The sequence below is a fragment of the Dermacentor variabilis genome, chromosome 3 (genome assembly GCF_050947875.1).
Source record: "Dermacentor variabilis isolate Ectoservices chromosome 3, ASM5094787v1, whole genome shotgun sequence".
Classification (NCBI taxonomy): Eukaryota; Metazoa; Arthropoda; class Arachnida; order Ixodida; family Ixodidae; genus Dermacentor; species Dermacentor variabilis.
The window spans coordinates 111,700,343-111,718,035 of NC_134570.1; the positions used below are offsets into that span (position 1 = coordinate 111,700,343).

General features: G+C 50.3%; 1 protein-coding gene across 3 annotated transcripts in view; it reads right to left on the reverse strand.

Annotated features, from left to right (window-relative positions):
* Nucleotides 1-17,693, reverse strand: part of LOC142576181 (BICD family-like cargo adapter 1) — a 183,443-nt gene that overhangs the window by 26,730 nt on the left and 139,020 nt on the right. For 2 of the 3 annotated variants that reach the window (XM_075686183.1, XM_075686182.1), the window contains exons 2-3: nt 12,277-12,609; nt 3,047-3,193 (exon numbers count right to left, since the gene is read on the reverse strand). In XM_075686183.1, coding sequence (XP_075542298.1) covers nt 3,047-3,193; nt 12,277-12,609 — 480 coding nt within the window. Of the gene's footprint in view, nt 1-3,046; nt 3,194-12,276; nt 12,610-14,298; nt 14,510-17,693 lie in introns of those variants that run through there. The other variant, XM_075686184.1, reaches the window with a different exon arrangement.

The following is a 17,693-nucleotide window of genomic DNA, read 5'->3' on the forward strand; positions in this document are numbered from 1 at the left end:
ACGGACGAATATGACGGTAGTTTAGCGTGCCGTAACAACGAGAAAAACGGCAATGAGCGACATTAACAGCAATTTTGGTGACTAAGGAATGAGCTTAACATGCTTACACCTCAAACTGAAGAACATACAATATCTACTAATATGTTGTTTTTGTGGGAACTTCTTTTTGCTCTCACGCATCGTATCGCAGCATCTGAATGTGTTTACCGCCTGTGCCTGACGTGAAAAAACTCCTGATACAAGACAGGAATGAAACAAGACACGGAGAAGTCATCCGATTACACCTGCTTAAGCCGAGAGAATATGGTACTCGGGATATTACAAAAGAAAGTGGGGTGTAAAGACTACGGAGACTGTGACAGCGCAGGCGATCACTCGCGCACTGACGGATCTCTTCGCGGTCTTACAGTTATTTCCTTCTGAAAGCCGTTCTATACACCGACCGGTTCTTTGGTAAAGCGGCGCTCTCAAACGAAAAAAAAAACTGCCAAGAGGCAAAGCACTGCCTTCACTCGAGCGACTCTGCGCGAGTCGGAGACGATGAGAAGCGAGTGAGACATGCGAAGATCAGTATAGGTTAACTCATCTTCCCCCCTCCGTGTCACAGGCACGCAGGGGAAATTAAGTGCGCAATCCACTCGAACGTCGACCTGACTCGGCAACTTCACCGTCCAGCGTCACTAATAAGCGGCACAGACTCGTCGTTACATGACGCGCAGGCCAGCGCAGTGAAGCGAGCCGCTGCGCCGCGCGAACGGTCAATTAACGCCGCGCGTTCCGAGAGTCGTGCGAGAAGCAGCAGCAGCAGCAGCAGCAAACGAGCGGGGCAAAGGCAAAGCGCGCGAAAGAGGCGTGAAAATCGCTCCCGTCAAGCGCGGCTCGCTCCTTCGACGCATCAACGTTCGCGCCGAGGCGGAATTTTAAACGCATGCCGCCGCGCAAACCGCAATCACGATGAAACGTTATAGTTGGCAGAGCGAAGCGCTTTCCCCGTGAAATCAAAAGAAACGAAAAAGAAAGGAAAGGGAAAACAAAAAAAAAAGCGCAAAACGAAGAAAGAAGAGAAGCAAACGCGCTTCCGGCTTTCTCCTCTTCGACGGGACCGCGTCGTCGTCCCGCGCGCGCTCGCATTGCGGAAGTGCATAAATGAGGCGGCGGACACTTCCTCCTAATTGTCCCCGAGCGCGCTCGCGTAACGGCGGGCCGGCAATTTTTTTTTTCCGCGTCGCCTTCACTCCTGCCCCACATATATATTCCTCGAGATTACGCGCCTCTTCCCTACACCTCCTCTTCGTTTTCTCGCGAGTGTCTGTCTGCCCAGCGTCACAGTCAAGCATACCGCGCTATCTGAAAACAACAACAACAATAAAAAAGCAACCAGGCTGGGAGGAAGGGCTGACGGTGTTGCGTGACTCGCCGATGCCCGGAGTCCGCGGCGGTCGGACGACGCCTTCGTATTGTTCTCCGCGCTGCAACTCGTGTCGCCAAAAAGAAACAGGCTCGCGTGTGTGTATTTTTTTTTTTTTCTTTCGCTCCCGTAGTAACGCGCCCGGCCACGCTTCCGAACGTTCGTGATCGACAGCGTTCACGCCCCGGTCGGAAGCGAAGGGTGCGGAAGCGGCGTGCCGTACAGGGGCCACCGTATATGCACGTATAGACCGAAGCCCACGTAGACAGCGCGTTCCGCGCTCGTATAGCACACCGATGCTATATATATATTGAGGGCCCCCGCTGCTGATTGGACGCCGCATACGGTGCCTGGCTCTGCAGCGGAAATTATGACCTGACGTCGTCCAACACGGGCAATTACGCGAGGCGTCTAAGTAGAACGTTTCCGCTTTGTTCATTCACGCGTCTACCTGTATACTCCGTTTCAAAACAATGTCGCAATACAGAGTGATGGCTACAGGAGACGTGCTCCGACGGTCGCGAGTGCGCCCGAGAATGCGAATGTACCTGAGCGAACGTTGAAAGACAGCTGACAAGTGCATTCATACTCGACCGTGCTCCTCATTGACTAACGCCGGCTGTGAGTTCCCTCTAGCGCAGTTACCTTCTTGAACAGAAGTTACAAAGTACAAATCTAACAATAGAGTAGCGAGATTTTCACCACTTCGTGTCAGCGTGCCGACGGCAGACGTCGTCCCTTATTATTATACCTTTCTTTTTCTTTTTTTCATCTCCCGAAGGCATGGAGTAACAGCTGCGCCAAGCGCAGGCGCGTTTCTATCATGTTCTATGCAGCAGTGATTCAGCACAAGAAGTCGATCAAGTCATAGAATTTTCTACAAAAAATTACTAGAGGCAACTCCAGCGCAAGTGTCTATGGGAAGTGCAAGAATGGAAGTTCAGCCGGGGAAGGAATGACGGGTATATAGAGTGCATGGCCTTGCCTAAACTTCGCCCTTCTGGTTTCAAACGGCTTTGTGCACTTTGAAAATGGGTCGTTTTCAACAAAATATCGCGTTTGAAAAGCCGCGATTGGCAACGATTACGTGTGTGCGCAGAGTGTTATTGCCCTACGAGTCCAGAAAAAGAAAAACGCAGAACTGCTTCGAATTTTGGGCCAGTAAAGGCAGATAAAGCTTAGGAAAGGAATTGCGACAAGAACGTCTCAAGTCACGAGCACGAAGAGTAGGCAAATCCACGTGCAGCCGAAAGCAAAAATTATAGAAACCACGGCATCGGTAAAAATTTAAAAAAAATTGTTTCTTGCGGCCCCGCCGGGCAACGTTAAGTTGTATTAACGCATGTCGCCGGTCAAACAGGCGCACGTATAGGCAGTAGCACTTGATTTCGGCCTGCGAAGAAAGAAAAGAACAATTTTAGCGGCACGCCCGGGTCCCCAGACTTTTGCTCTCGATTGCACGACGGGCATCACACCCATCCAAGCTCAACGAATGCGGCGCCACATTTCCCCCTGACAATTTTTAGTAGGAAACTTCACACAGGGAATCGAGTGAGGAGCGTCGCGTCGCCTAAGAGACACTCCAAAGGAAGGCGGTGAACGCGCGCGCTGTGCAACCCAGCTCGTGCAGCTTCTCACCTGCGCCTCGTACTCGTGCCTCTGCTTCTCCAGCAGCAGTATGCGGTCCCCGGACTCCTCGAGCGACAGGCTCAGGGTCTCGCGTTCGTCCACCAGCCCCGAGATGCGCCGCTCCAGCTCGGCCTTGCGCTCGGAGAGGAGCGTGATCTGTGTTTGAGGAGGGAGAGGGGGGGGGGTGAGCACGCGTACAGAATTGACGCGCGATGCGTGGAACAACCAGATTGAATGATGAAAAAGAAAGAAAAAAAGGCGTCCATATAACGATTCCGCAGACTTTGCGCGCAGGGTAGGGACGACCGCGCCGCTCCGTTCATTCATGGCACCGGCGTTGCGACGCTGTCCCGTGTAAGCAGACGTGTCCCGTCACATCATAAGAAGCCACGCAAAGGTCGTGGGATCGTTCCCCACTCGTGGCAAGTTGTTTTTTCCTCTACTTTCATTTTCATTAGTTTATCGTTTCTTTTGTTTCATTTATTAAGCGCGAGTAATTTCCCCTGTGTTGTCCTTGGTGTCAGTGTTTGTTGGCTTCTTACGATATGGCTAATAAAGACCGTGCCTCTCGGTTAACGCCCTTTCTACACGCGTCCTGTGTTTTTTATACAGACAGGCCGCCAGCAGTGGAAAGCGGTATGCGTACTGTTTGTTGTGTGTGCTGCGGTTACAGTGGCGGCTCGGTCGGTACTTAGTTGCATCCATCGATCAATAATGAGTGAAGTTCTTGATTATCTTGTTATTACTGTAAATTGTATAGAATTTGACAGCAGCACCGCCTGCCTACCTGCTCTTAAGAGCAAGCTTTAGCTCGGGCCCAACTCCGACGCGACCTATTCAAACGCATGTAAAACGCAAAAACGCTTTTCTGAGATAAGCCTGCACAAGCGATTTTAATGAAATTTGTAGCATTTCAGATAAACAGAGTTAAATTCTAGTGACTGTCGGAAGCGGACTTTCGATCTAGGGCCTGAATTTCGCTAAAAATTTTTAAAAGAATTCGCAAGTTCGAAAAAAAATAGAAGCACGAAGTTTACGAACTATTAGCTCTGCATCAAGAACAGATATCGCGGTTGTGTAAACGGCAACCATTAGATCATTGAAAGCGGGCAAATTTCATATGTCATTTTATATCTTATGTGAATTTGTTACATTGTGCACAAGGGTTCTGCAAAAGCTGTATTTCATATTACTAAACTTTTCGAGATTCAGGTGTAACGTATCATATTTTTTTTTCGCTTTACGTGCACTGTTACATGCAATTCACAGAATTGTGGTATCACTTCTCATTGCTGAGTTAGAGTTGTAAACTTGATAGTTTCATTTTCTGAAAATTTTCGATTTCTGCCAATTTTTAATAAAACATTGACAACATAAATCAAAAATTCAAAACCAACAGTCACTAGATTTTAAGTTTTTTTTCTTTTAAAGGCAACAAACCTCGTCAAATTCGGTGCAGTGATTGCCGAGGAAAGCGAATTCCCCTTTTGCATGTATTTAGACGGAAGCACCCGAGCTAAAGCTTCCTCTTAATAAATGACGCAGTTACATCACTGTTTCAAATCTTTTCTCTTTTATCATCACCGCTATTGGAGCCGTAAAATTACAAGCGTGCGCGCAAATCACGCGTGTTTGTTTTCTGCATCATCGCAAACGCTTTTTTCTTTTAGTTAACATATTTACACACACAGCCTTTCAATAGACTGAGTAGACGACAGCCGCTTTCGCAACTTCGCACGCGCGCATTGTCGCATCGCAGGTTCCCCGTGCATGAGGTATACCCTCCTGCGCTTAACTCCTTAAGCATTCGGTTGCGACTTCCGATTGACTTCGTGGTTACGTCGCTGCACTACACGTTTTCACCCCACCAGCGACGTCTACGATGAACCCCGTTTGTCGCACCATTGCTGCTTGGCGCTGGAGCGATCAACCTATGTGATAGGCACGCTGAATGCCAACCGCATGCACCTTTGCGAAGAATTCTGGAGACTAAAATAAGGGTCGAATATTAAAGAAAGAAAGAAAGAAAGAAAGAGAGAGAGAGAGAGAGAGAGAGAGAGAGAGAAAGAAAGAAAGAAAGAAAGAAGGAAGGAAAGAAAGAAAGAAAGAAAGAAAGAAAGAAAGAAAGAAAGAAAGAAAGAAAGAAAGAAAGAAAGAAAGAAAAATCTCGTGCACCGCGCCGTCGATGCAGGTTACATAACTGCAAGTGGTCAAAGTTTTCATGAGTGCTCCTTTACGCCGTCTTTCATAGCACGTGTGTTTCTTCGGGATACAAAGATCGATCGATCGATCGATCAATCAATCAATCAATCAATCAATCAATCAATCAATCAATCAATCAATCAATCAATCAATCAATCAATTTATTACGTGCAAGTACACACAACGTTGTAATGGCGCAATCGGTAGAACACGCGTGCCAGACTCGGAATCGAGAAGTCCAAAGTTCGATGCGAGCTGATGCGCCGCTCATTAGCAAAAATCGCTCATAACATGACTTAGCGTAGCTATGGTAACGTTTTAACGTCGAGCTGCATTTAAATGCCCGAAATCTAATGAACCACCCCACATGAAAATTTAGGTAGTTACAGAAGCGACCTTCTCCCCGCGAAGCGTCTTACAGAGGGGAAGCCAGCTTTAAAGGCGTCTGTTGCGCAAGTTCGGACACATTTGAAACCGACTCGGCGCTCCAAAGAAAGAGAGAAAAAAAATAATTGTGCAGAAACCATCAACGATGATCCTAGGTTTAAGCGAATAGCCCGAACGAACTAACGAATGAACGAGCATGCTACTAGGCGAGTTCTACCAACGACCAACTACGACAACGGCCGAAAAAAAACCAAAGATAATCGCTTTAAAACGCGGCGGTTCCGACAAGTTCTAAACTCGTCACACAGAGACAAGACTATAAACTCGCATTAGCTTCTCACGCTTACTTTCTCCTCCATCTATCCCCCAATTCTCGAACACACACAACGCTTATAAAAACAAAGCATGAGTTAAGAGAGTATTCCCTTCGGACCCTTCCGTCCGTTTCGTAGAGTGGGCTTTTTGCTTGAGAGGGAGAGGAAGGACAAACGATGGCGCTTACTCGGTTGCCAGCACGCCCCTTTAATCACCAGCCAGTGAACGAAGATTACAACTAAAGTTCGCTGCTTAGCTCCTGCCAGGGAACCAGCAAACCGGTTGCGACGGAGGAACAATGGGCCATAACGGCTTCAACGGCAGAGAGCGGCGTTAGGAAACACGGTTGCAGTTGCGGGCAGCGCAGGTGTACGCGTCTGCGCCAATTTCGTCGTAATCCACCATGTTTTGCCGTGCCAATTGGCACAGCATCGCTACCTCTTGTTGTCTTATTTTCCATTCGGGTGTAATAAACATCTGAACTTTAGCACTGAATCCCTGTCGGAAACCTTGAGCTTTGTAACCACTTCCTTCAGGGGGGTAAAGGTTAGTCGGAGGTCCAACAACCATTCGGTTCTACCTACGGCCCCCGCAATAGCCCTAATTTCTTTTTCTGCTTAATGTTTCGCCTTGCTCTGAAAAAAGTGAAGAAAAACACTTCCCGTTCGAGTTGCTGCCCAGAACTCAAACGCAAACTTTTAGAGGCTGGGCCAATGTTAGTCGCTTCGCTTCTGTTTGCTATCAGTCCATTAAGAATACAGCGCACAATGTGCCCTCACACCGCTACCATAGAAATACAAAGCAGGAGCTGGTTAACCCGACATCACATGGTTATTCCCGTTCGCCGTTCACGCTATACGTAACTGCATTCACATTCTATCCGCGTGCGAATAAATATGTGGTCGTTACATCGCCTCCATGGCGGGTCAGCTGCCGCCGACTCGACCTCGATCTTCTTCGTCCCGTGCACAGCCATCGAGGTCAGCGGTCAAAGCAGCCTGCACCCAAGCCCTGCTGTCAAGGGAGTGTTTGTCTTCGCATCGCTGTAACGAACGATTCGGCGGACGGTCCGACAGAAAAAGAAGAAAGGAAAAGCTGCTCTCTATAAAGTTGAGTCAGCATTAGCGTGCGCCTTGGGCACCGGCAGCGATTTCAAAGAAAGACGGGATAAAGGGATCGCGTACACAGGAGCTGTGTACGAAAAACGGCGACAGCGGGTTTTACGGACGCGTCGTACGAAGCGTCGCGCGCGTAGAGATAAAAGTGACGGAGTCCGCGGTCACTTCCGCATGTCGCGCGCACTGCAGAGACTACCGCGACGAGATGGAAGGGTACAATTATAGAAACCAGGCCTGCCTGCCGACAAAGGGGGCATATGTTTTGCGGAGAGTCTTTATACACGCATCGCTGGGCGGCTAAAACGGCTTCGAAAGGGGCTCGGGTTGCGCGGTGAGGCACGGCGATTCGCCGACCGTTTACCTTTCGCTGGCCTCGCGTTCCCGCAACGTCTGACGCCGCTGTATCGGAATAGCCAGAACAAAAACACAAGCACACGCAGAGACGAGCACGTTCGGCGACCCGGACGTGGCCTCAAAGAGTCCAAATGGCGTAGCAGTTTCGGCTCTGCAGCCGTCACCTGAGCCGTCGGATAGGAGTGTTCCGTGTTGGCAAACGGGAACTATACGGAATTCGCAACAAATTAAGGGCCCGAATAAACCACAAAAATGAAGGCATTGGTTTTTCGCCATGCCTTGGAGTAATCCAAGCCAGAATCTCGGTAAAAGCCCGCTTCTAGCGGTAGCATGAGACGTGTTTTCACTCATGGATACCGAATGTGCTACCAAGCGTGAATCTCTTCGCTGTTGGGATTACTCTGAAGCAGGTGACAGCGCAGACAAATTGTCGAAAAGGAAGGAGCGACGACGCTCTGTGCACGCCGCAAAGTGCCGCGACAGCTTCGGCCGGAAGCTCGGCATCCATGTCGTCTTCCACAATGGCGCAGGATGCGTCGACGCTGAACTTCGAGCTACGGTTACAATTCGGATTTCCGCACTGTGCCGACAGGCCGCGTAACACTGAATATGCTCGTTCTCCTCACGTCACTGAACTTCAGAAATTCAGAAACACTCGTGCACTTAGATTGTTTTTTTTTTTAGCTGCTCGTCAGAGAATCCCACGTAGTCAAAATGATTGCGGAGCCCCCACTATATAGCGAGCCTCATAATCGGATCGCGATTTGGGCACGTAAAACTTCAGAACTTAATTTTCTTTTTCCGGGATTAGTTCTTTTTTTTTCTGCACGGTCGTCTTTTTCACGCAAGTATCTATACTACGTATTGTCGTGCAACAAATAGCCCAGAAACATGTTCCAGAGAGAGAGAGAGAGAGGGTAACTTGTGTGTGAGTGAAACCTTTCTGTACAGTATAGAGTCTCTCGGCCTTTAACTGTAAGGGTAACGCTGGGGGGTGTATATACGTTCCCATTCTCCGTATTACCGCTATTGTTTCGGATCACAAAAAACAATGACTGCAAGGTCACGTCCTCCAGAAAAAAGAAAGAAAGAAACATCCTGAACAGCATGCGCGCCTCGATCCTATCGATCTACAAGGAAAAAGTAAGGCATCGACTTAACAAGCCACACAGCATGCGAAACCCTCGTCAAGCAAAAGCGTGCTGCTCGGAACGGCGTCTGCTGGAGACGGCGCGAGGCTGTGGCGCAATTGTTTCAACGCGTTTTCAGTCAAGTGTGTCGCCGGCACATGCAGACTTGCGCGCGTGGCGTTTTCGCTCTCTTTCTGTTTGTTTTTGTGAAACTCCGCCGGGCGTTAACGAACAAGCGCCGACACTTGCGATCGGGACGCACCTCATGCGTGTAGGCGACCGTGTGGCCGCCACGGCTTCTGTACGCGCGGTGCTGTTGCCGCAAATGAGCGCAGTTTCTTTCTTCGGCGTGAAGAGCGCGCGAGGACAAAGAAAACAAGCGCGGCCGTGACGCCACGTGGCCCGCGGCCGTATCGCGGAATTGCACGCGCGGAACATACATACGCAAATGAGCGCATATACGCAAATGAAACTGCAACGGAGAAGAGAGGTCACGGACCTCGTCGGAGGTTCGGAGAGCGTCTTCGGCACCGACCCGTCGGTGACACGGAAGCACCGCGCTTCTTTTTCTTTCTTTCTTTTTTTTTTGGGCTGGTCAATACGAGTGTTTGTTAGAATCTGTTCAGAATCGAGTTCAGAATGGAGTTCAGGACAGTGACCAGATGAGAACATAGCTACACCTTTCATATGGGTTTGGAAACGTATAAAGCGTATAAAACGTATAAACGCGCACTTTAAAAGGTGGACCGCGGAAGATGTCGCGACACGCCCGTTACGCATTAACAGCCGCCACGACGGGTCTGTATACACGCTGGTCGCTTATTCGCGCACAAGGAATGCTCATTATATGCGGCGCAGCTCAAGAGTTTGAATTGTCACACCGCAACAACAGTTGGTGGTTTGTCCCGACTCGCCCGACTTGCCCCGCGAAAGCGGGCGGTATACACGCAGGGTTTCACGAGCTGTAGCGCGAGGCCCTGCATGCAGCGCGATAGCTTGTTTTTGCGCTGCTGAGCTCGCGAAATATAGCGGCCGGTTCGTTCCAGATTTCGGCGGCCGGATTCCGATGCGGGCGGAATTCAAAAAAAAAGAAAGGGAAAACGCTCATGTAGTTCGACTTAGGTGCGCGCTAAGGAACACCAGCTGGTCAATCCGGCGTGCTTGATAATCAAGTCGTCGGTTCTCGCACGTACGTAAAAACCCCAGAATTCGATTAAATATTTTGTGTAGCTCGTAACTTTTTTTCGAGGGTAGCATTGTAGCAAGAGACAGCGATACAAGCGATGCAGGAGACATAAACTATATAGCTTGTAACTTTTGCAAGCATCGTCACATTTCCTCCCAACTTAGAGCAATCATTCGCTCACAACAGCTGACACCGCGTTTTGCGCCTTATGTATATACACGGCAGAGCACAGGACATGGCTGAAGCCATATTACAGCTACCCCGAAAGCAAATAACCACTTGAAAAATGTTCGAGGAAAATTCGTTCGCAGCCTAACGTGAAAACCCAAACGCAAGGTAAGCGCGCGGGCTTCCCGACTGCATACGCAAGGCGCCCAACGATTTTGCTGCGCAACCTTAACGACCGGCAAGCCTGCGACACGAGCGACTCGACCAAAACGCAACGGAGGCTTAAAAGTTTATGCGACGCGCTGCAGCTGGGTTTTGCTCTTGCATATTCGGCGAGCTAAACGTACACTGGTCGCGGTACTTTTCAGTGAAAGTCGCTGCTTTGCAATATACAATTAAAAGGCCACTTTTAATTTCACTCTCCCATTACAAGGGCAGTGACTGATTATGCGTCGAGCATGGCTGAGTAGGCACGAGTGGATTCTCCAACTTTACACGGGTCGCACAGTCTCACAGGTCCGTGTTTTTCGCGTCTCACGAGCAAGGGCCGCGTTTAAGCCCGCTCTCGCCAACGCTGGGAACGCTTTAACAGAAGCAAAAAGCAAACGACCGTCGAGAAATTAGGAATCTTTTTTTTTAATTACCACGCACTGAGGGTGGTATGCGCGTGATACGCCCCGACGTTCTAAACAGTGCATTCTTTGAAACGTGCCGAGAACTGTTTTGAAGAATTCGGTTCTGTTTTGTTTTTTTCCTCACGCGTTCCTTCAACTAGATAGACGAGGAATTTCGCGTGGGACGCGTAGGTGCGAAAAGAGTTGACCGACCTATTCTAGCCTCAGCGTCAGCTGCGCGGGAGGTTCGTGGGACGGACGGCGAGCGTCAGCACGCGTGTGTATACAGCGGCGGCAGCGGAGAAAGCGTTCGTGCGTTTAAATGCGTAGTTCGTCGGCGACAAGAACGCGAAGGAATTCGCTGAAATCGGCCTGAGTTTGCAGAACTCCACGCCGACTGGCAACATGCACCGCAGAAATATATATACAAACACACACCACCAGACAGACCTTACACGTCACTTGGGGTACTTGAGCGTCCCTTTCTTGGCTCTGCGAGAGCCTCGTATGGGTTGAAAACAATGCTTGCACCCTCACTTATACCATGTTCCCTTGTTCCCATAACGTTTCGAATGTTTGCCCGTCGCCGTATATGTGAGTGGAGTCAAAAAGCGAGTGCGTTCGGTGGGTGACGCTATTCGTGCACGTAATCAGACTGACGAGCCAGATCCGATCCGATTAAGGTGTCAAGGCAAAACTAGGGCTTTGGAGAGTTGCCGGATTAGAGGGCTACATACCGGTTAATTCTGAGCAGCAGAGGTCACTTAGCGTGCACCTAAATCCAAGCACGCGAGCGTTGTTTCTTTTTTTTTTTTTTGCATTCCGACGTCGGATCGGAATGCGGCCGCCGTTAATCGAACCCGAGACCTTTCGCTCACTATCTCAAAGTCACATAGCGACACAGTGAGCTACCGCGCGGAAGGTGAAAAGATGTTTTCAAGCAGAGCAGAAAATGCACAGTAATCCCTCGTCATAACCAAATCGCTTTATTCGAAATATCGCTTTATTCGAAGTTTTTCATCGGGTCTCGACAGCGGTAAGTTTATTTTACGCCGAATCATTTGACGTGCAGTACAACACCGCATTCAACTCATTATACACGAACTGCATGACGACGCTGGGTGTATAGCGTGCACGATGATTTGTCGCGTTTCTTCAACCTGCCGCGGGGCAAGGAGCTGCGAATATATCACTCCGCCACGTGGCAGCATACTCCTTGGGACTAACTGTACCACGTGATAATAGCCGAAAGACGGGGCAGTCGCGTGTATACGCCTTATGAGCTCCTGCATATGCGCTGTTTGCAGGCTATATACACTGTGTTCATAAGCTGAAACGCGAACCTCAACAAACGCCTTTTAGACTTCAGTACATGGAAATACGACCTGCAGTCGCTCAGTGGCCGCTTTTTAGGCGCACAGTAAAACGTACGTTCAGGATTATCAACTAAGCTCGTGTTACAAATGCAGGCGAAGTTGGAAGCGGAACCAAGCATCGGAGTATAGTTTGGAAATGGCTCGCGTTTGAATTTATCAGACCTGTATCCCGCATCACACCGCGGCTCCTTTATATCCATCCGCTTTTAACGAAATACCTCTTATAGCGAAGTGAACTTCCTGTCCCGGTAACCTCGTTGTATATACGACATGCAGCGTGACACGACTGTACACAGCTATAGGATACATAACCGTCGTCTTCGCGAGCATTGCAAGCAGCGAAGAGGAGCTACATATGGGGATATATATACAAAGGCGCGCGCTCCCACCTCGTCTCGCAGCCCCTGCAGCTGCGCCACGTGGTCGTCCAGGCTGGAGCGGCGCAGCGACAGCTGCTGCCGCAGGCTGCGGTACTGGCCGGCCGCCTGGTCCTCGGCCCTGCGCGCCGCCTTGAGCTCCTGCGCGAGCCGCTGGTTCTGGTCGCTCATCTCGTGCACCAGCGCGCCGCGCTCCCTCTCGAGCGCGCGCAGCAGCTCCTGCTGGTCAGCCAGCTGCTGGCGCGCCTGCGCCAGGTCGGCCTGCAGCTCGGCCAGCCGGCTGTCGCTCTCGCCCGACAGGGACTCGAGCTTGCGGCGCAGCGCGTGCTTCTCCTGCTCCAGCACCTGCGAGATGAGGCGTCACGTCAGCGTCGTGCACGACCACGTGTATATAGCGCACACTCTTGTATGCGCGCACTCTTGCGCGAACGGTGTGTGTGTGTGTGTTCTGCACATGCACACTGCATGACGCGCATCACACGGTATTCACCATGCGCAGTCACCAAGGAATGCAAATGAAAAAAAGAAAACAGAGAGAGGGAGAGGTTGGCTGCAAATGAGGCTGCGGTTGGAGCCGGTCTGTTATATATTGTTTTGGATACAAGCGCTGTTTTGCACATAAACAACGACTTAAAAACGGCATGGAACACGCAGCACACGGCGATCCTCGCGGTTTATTTTCCGCCCCGCTTCGAAATCGTTTGCGAACCTACAACTCTGAAGTACTCCTGAACTTCAATTCAGCAAATTCGATGGGACCCAAGAATCGCTCCACTAAATCGACAATTTCGCTAAATCAAGGGCCCTTAAAACACTCATACGAATAACATGCTCGCAGAATGTAGAATTAATTAATTAATTAATTTTATGCTTATTTATCTTCAAGACTTCGTTAAATCAGGCGAGACGTTGAGTCCACTTGGTTGCTTCGAAGTTTCCGGCGCAGTCAGTTCTATGAATATGCGTCAGGGAATAGAAAGCATGCACTTCGTCAAATCGAAAGTTCCGCAAAACCTTCTTACGTTAAAGTCGAGGCTTCACATGGTTTCCCTCTACAGGATTTGCTGTTCCAATTCAACGACAGTGTATTCATACGTTCAATTGATGTTTATTGTGTTTCTGTGATTGTTTATTACCTTAACTTCATTTTTCACGCTGTTGATTATGCTTTTTCTCGTCCACAAGGTTCACAAGCTCACGGACTCCCACAGTCAACTCACTATCATTAACGATCACCACAACTATGCTGTTGCCACTGATAGCTCACTCGAATGTTATAAGTTAGCGCAAACATTGATAAACTAAATCACCAATTTCTCTATCTGTAGATAAGCTAAGCAAGACTACAGAGAGAGAGAGAGAAGGATAGAAAAACACACTAAATGTACGTCCCACTACCAGCCAGCGCTGCATAGACAAGAGCGATATTTAATTTTCGCTAAGACAGAAATTACGTAACAGAAAGAAGAAACAGAGGGAGTAACGAGGTATGTGCAGAATCCCCACGCGCCACCTGGCGGCTAAACGATTTCTACGCAGCGCGCAACGCAAGGACAAATAGAAATTTATTTACATCGTCACCCTTTCCAAAAGTACAACATCCCCGAAGCCCACTGGGCACATACAGTACACCTGTGCATGGTAAACACTTGCCACAACCGCTTAAACACGCCAACCTAGGTGTGTGGGTAAAATTGAAACAAAACAAAAAAGAAAGCATTCGCGTTTGGAACAAAGCGCTGTGTATATTACTAAGATGGGAACGCTTCACATTGGCTGGTTTCTCGCCATACGCGCCGGTGCCACAGTGCACTTAAAACTATCCCGACACTGTATAGGTATGACAGTTCTCCGCCAAGTATTCTCGCTGCGCCGCAGTCAGCAAGCGCCTAGCATGCATAATCCGCGTACCAACGCCATGTGAAATCAAACCGCAGCCAAGCCGCTGCTATATAGCATCGAGAGACATAGCGCTGCGTTTGTAAGCGAAAGTTTCAGGAACACTCGGACAATGAACACTTGCTGCCTGTGTACCTCAAGTTCCTCGAGCAGTCGGCCATCGAGCCCGCGCCGTGTCCGGGAGAGGGCATCCTTTCGACGGGCGTTGCGCAATGCGTCGTCACAAGGCGAACGCGAAACTGGCTCCGGACATCCGCGCACGTCGCACTCCTCCGGACTGCCGTCCATGGCGAACGCGAGGAATACGGCCAGCGGAGAGCGCGAACGAGAAAGTGAGGGAGGGCGGGCCCGACTTGGCCGCAAGGCCGATACGCCGCGGAGATTAGGGCCTCCGGATAATGGCAGAAAGGTCGGGGGTGTGGCTGGAGCGGCCATAAGCGATAGCGCGCGACATTGTTGCCGCCGCGCCGTGAACTGGCTATACGACATTCTTGGCAAGTATACGAGAAAACGCTGATCTGCATGCATGCTGTATAGTCTGCATGCAAGTAGCGTCGCTTTATACGGCATGTGGCCAGCTGGCCATGGGCGCGGCGATCGCGCAGTGCCTGCGGAATGAGCTGTGTCGAGCTGATTTGTGCGGGACAGCCTCCCTCCCTTTCAACGACTTCGGAGACCGATCGGACGCGTATCGTGTCTCTAGGCAAACAAAGGCTTGTCGCCTTTAGCAAGGAGACACTCTCCTTGCGGAAACACTACCGCCTTCTTCAACTATCCCGTATTTCCAGAAGCAAATACGGTTCATGCAAACCATCGTAAGCTTCTAAATCGTAAACTAAATCGTAAGCTTCTAAATCATTCGCTAGGTGTAGTTAATTCGGTCGCCGCGGTCCCATATGGAGCCGGACGACGTCGGTATCAGGCGAACTCGCGCTTTGAAATGCCCGTTCCCGATTTCTCCATTCCAGAAGTCGCCCTTCATACAAAAAACAAAAAAAAACAAAAAATTGAGTACGGATAAAGACACGGAGGTCGTCAGCTCTAAGACTCCGATGTGGGACAGGCCCATGTGCCAGGGTAAAACGAGTGCATACGACAGCAACTGTCCGTGTACAAGATACAGTTGGACGCCGGCGCAAATCCCTCCGCCAGCTACTCCTCGACTTATCGCGGCCACAGAAACACTCGGCAGAGGCCGCGGAACGTGCACGTCTACGTCGGCGTATTAAGAACGACGTGGCGCATGCGAGGCCCGGCATCCCATAGACCTCCAAAGCATCTTGTCGTAAGCGTCTCAAAGGAACGTCCATCACACGCGGAGAGACCCGAATCTCCGCGCTGAATGCGAAGCAGCCGCAGCAGCGGCGCACGTCGGGACGCTGGCATGCGCGTCCTGCACAACCTCGCACGAGAACAAAAAAAAAATACTCGAGACGGGCGCAGCTAGAGACCCGCTACTTATGCAAAACCAACCGTGCCCGAGCCAACGAAAGAGCCTTGTCACACGTCTTTCCCGGTACATACCGACGTTATAGAGTTGTGGCTAACTCAGGGAACGGACGCTCGTATGTATACGCGATGCGCGATCCGATATGCAACAAGGCACGCCTGTACTCATTATATTCAACTGCCTTTCCATTTCAGCCACCAGTGGTCGACGCTTGCAAAACACTGAAGAACGAGCACTGCGGAGGCAATCCACAGTAAGAAATAGGAGTGGATAAATATTTACAGCCCCCGAATGCTGACAGTATATATACGCACAGATTCTCCTTCTCGAAGTGCAGATATTCGTCACGCGTTTCATGCCGCATAACTACCAGATCAGTGCGTGATACAAGCCGCGCGAAATTTAAAAAGAAAACCAAGAAAGGCAATGGCACCGCACGTTCGAGACTGGCCCCGTCGGTTTACAGACATATGAGCCATGTGCATAGCCTTTAAAGGAAAGATTAACGGCACATAAGAGACGCCGCTGTCCTCGTAAAAGACGAACGGGCAAGCCAAACGACACGTATGGACGTCCGTCGCGGAGACCTGTCGGACAAGGTGGACAATGGCACTTTGCAGCTACAGAGACAGCACAATCGAACCTTCACGGAGCAACGCCCAGAGCGCGCTTGCCCCACCTTCGACGTGTATACACACACGCGACGCGAAGCGGTGCCAACAAGCGGTCGTCACTCCTCGGCGCCTTGCACTCGATTCCGAGGGGTGTGGAGGAAACGAAAGCAGCAGCAAGAAGAGCCGTGCCCGGCGGCGTGGTTCTCGCTGGACCGATCTTAACGGCTGCCCTTGCATTCGCTCGCTCGCGCGGGTATAACGGCCGCGCGCAGCGGTCCTTGGGAAAGACAAGCGAGACTACACGTTCACCGCGCTTACGCATATGCACGTGGCCTTGGCGGGAAGGAACGGAGCTCCGAACGGTCGAGCGTCAAACTGCCGCGGAAGGAAATCAGGTCGACTCGATGGGGAGAGTGGTAGCACTATACACATTAAGAAGAGATTGGCCGCCCTGCAGTGGGTGCTACGCGAACGAACCTGACATCTGCATATCGGGGCCGCCTGCAATGGCAGTAAACACTTTTCACTTTCACCGCGATGACGAGCGCAAGACGAAGGCGCGTATATCTTTGTCACACGTGAAGTTCAGGTGTTCACTGAAGGCCAAATGAATCGCCTCCGATTGGTTCGTTTAAGAGAATATCAGCAGGATCACCGAAGCGACCTGTAGCACCGCACAATCTGCAGTGAGCTCGACGCTCGTAACTTCAGCACGTTTGAGGGTGTCCTCGTGGCGGGAGCAACATACCTCCTCGAGAAAGACGCAGACATGGAAGAGGCCACGATCTCATCTATATACAGCGGGAGACACGGCAACATGAGAACCTATGAAGTGAACGTCGTCGTCATCATCATCCTGGTTACGCCCACTGCACGGCAAAGGCCTCTCCCATACTTCTCCTACTATCCCGGTCATGTACTAATTGTGGCCATGTCGTCCCTGCAAACTTAATCTCATCCGCCCACCTAACTTTCTGCCGCCCCCTCCTGCGCTTCCCTTCCCTTGGGATCCAGTCCGTAACCCTTAATGACCATCGGTTATCTCCCTCCTCATTACATGTCCTGCACATGCCCCCCCCACCATTTCTTTTTCTTGATTTCAACTAAGATGTCATTACCTCGCGTTTGTTCCCTCTCCCAATCTGCTCTTTTCTTATCCCTTAACGTCACACCCATCATTCTTCTTTCCATAGCTCGTTACGTCGTCCTCAATTTAAGTAGAACCCTTTTCGTAAGCCTCCAGGTATCTGCCCCATAGGTGAGTACTGGTAACACACAGCTGTTATATATTTTTCTCTCGAGGGATAGTGGCAACCTGCTGTTCATGATCTGAGAATGCTTGTCAAACGCACCCCAACGTAGTGAACGTAGTGTGCATTAAATATACACTGCAGATCCGACATAAACCACTAAACTAAGATGCGAGGATACTGAGGCTTCTCCTTGTCGCGCCTTATATCGTTATG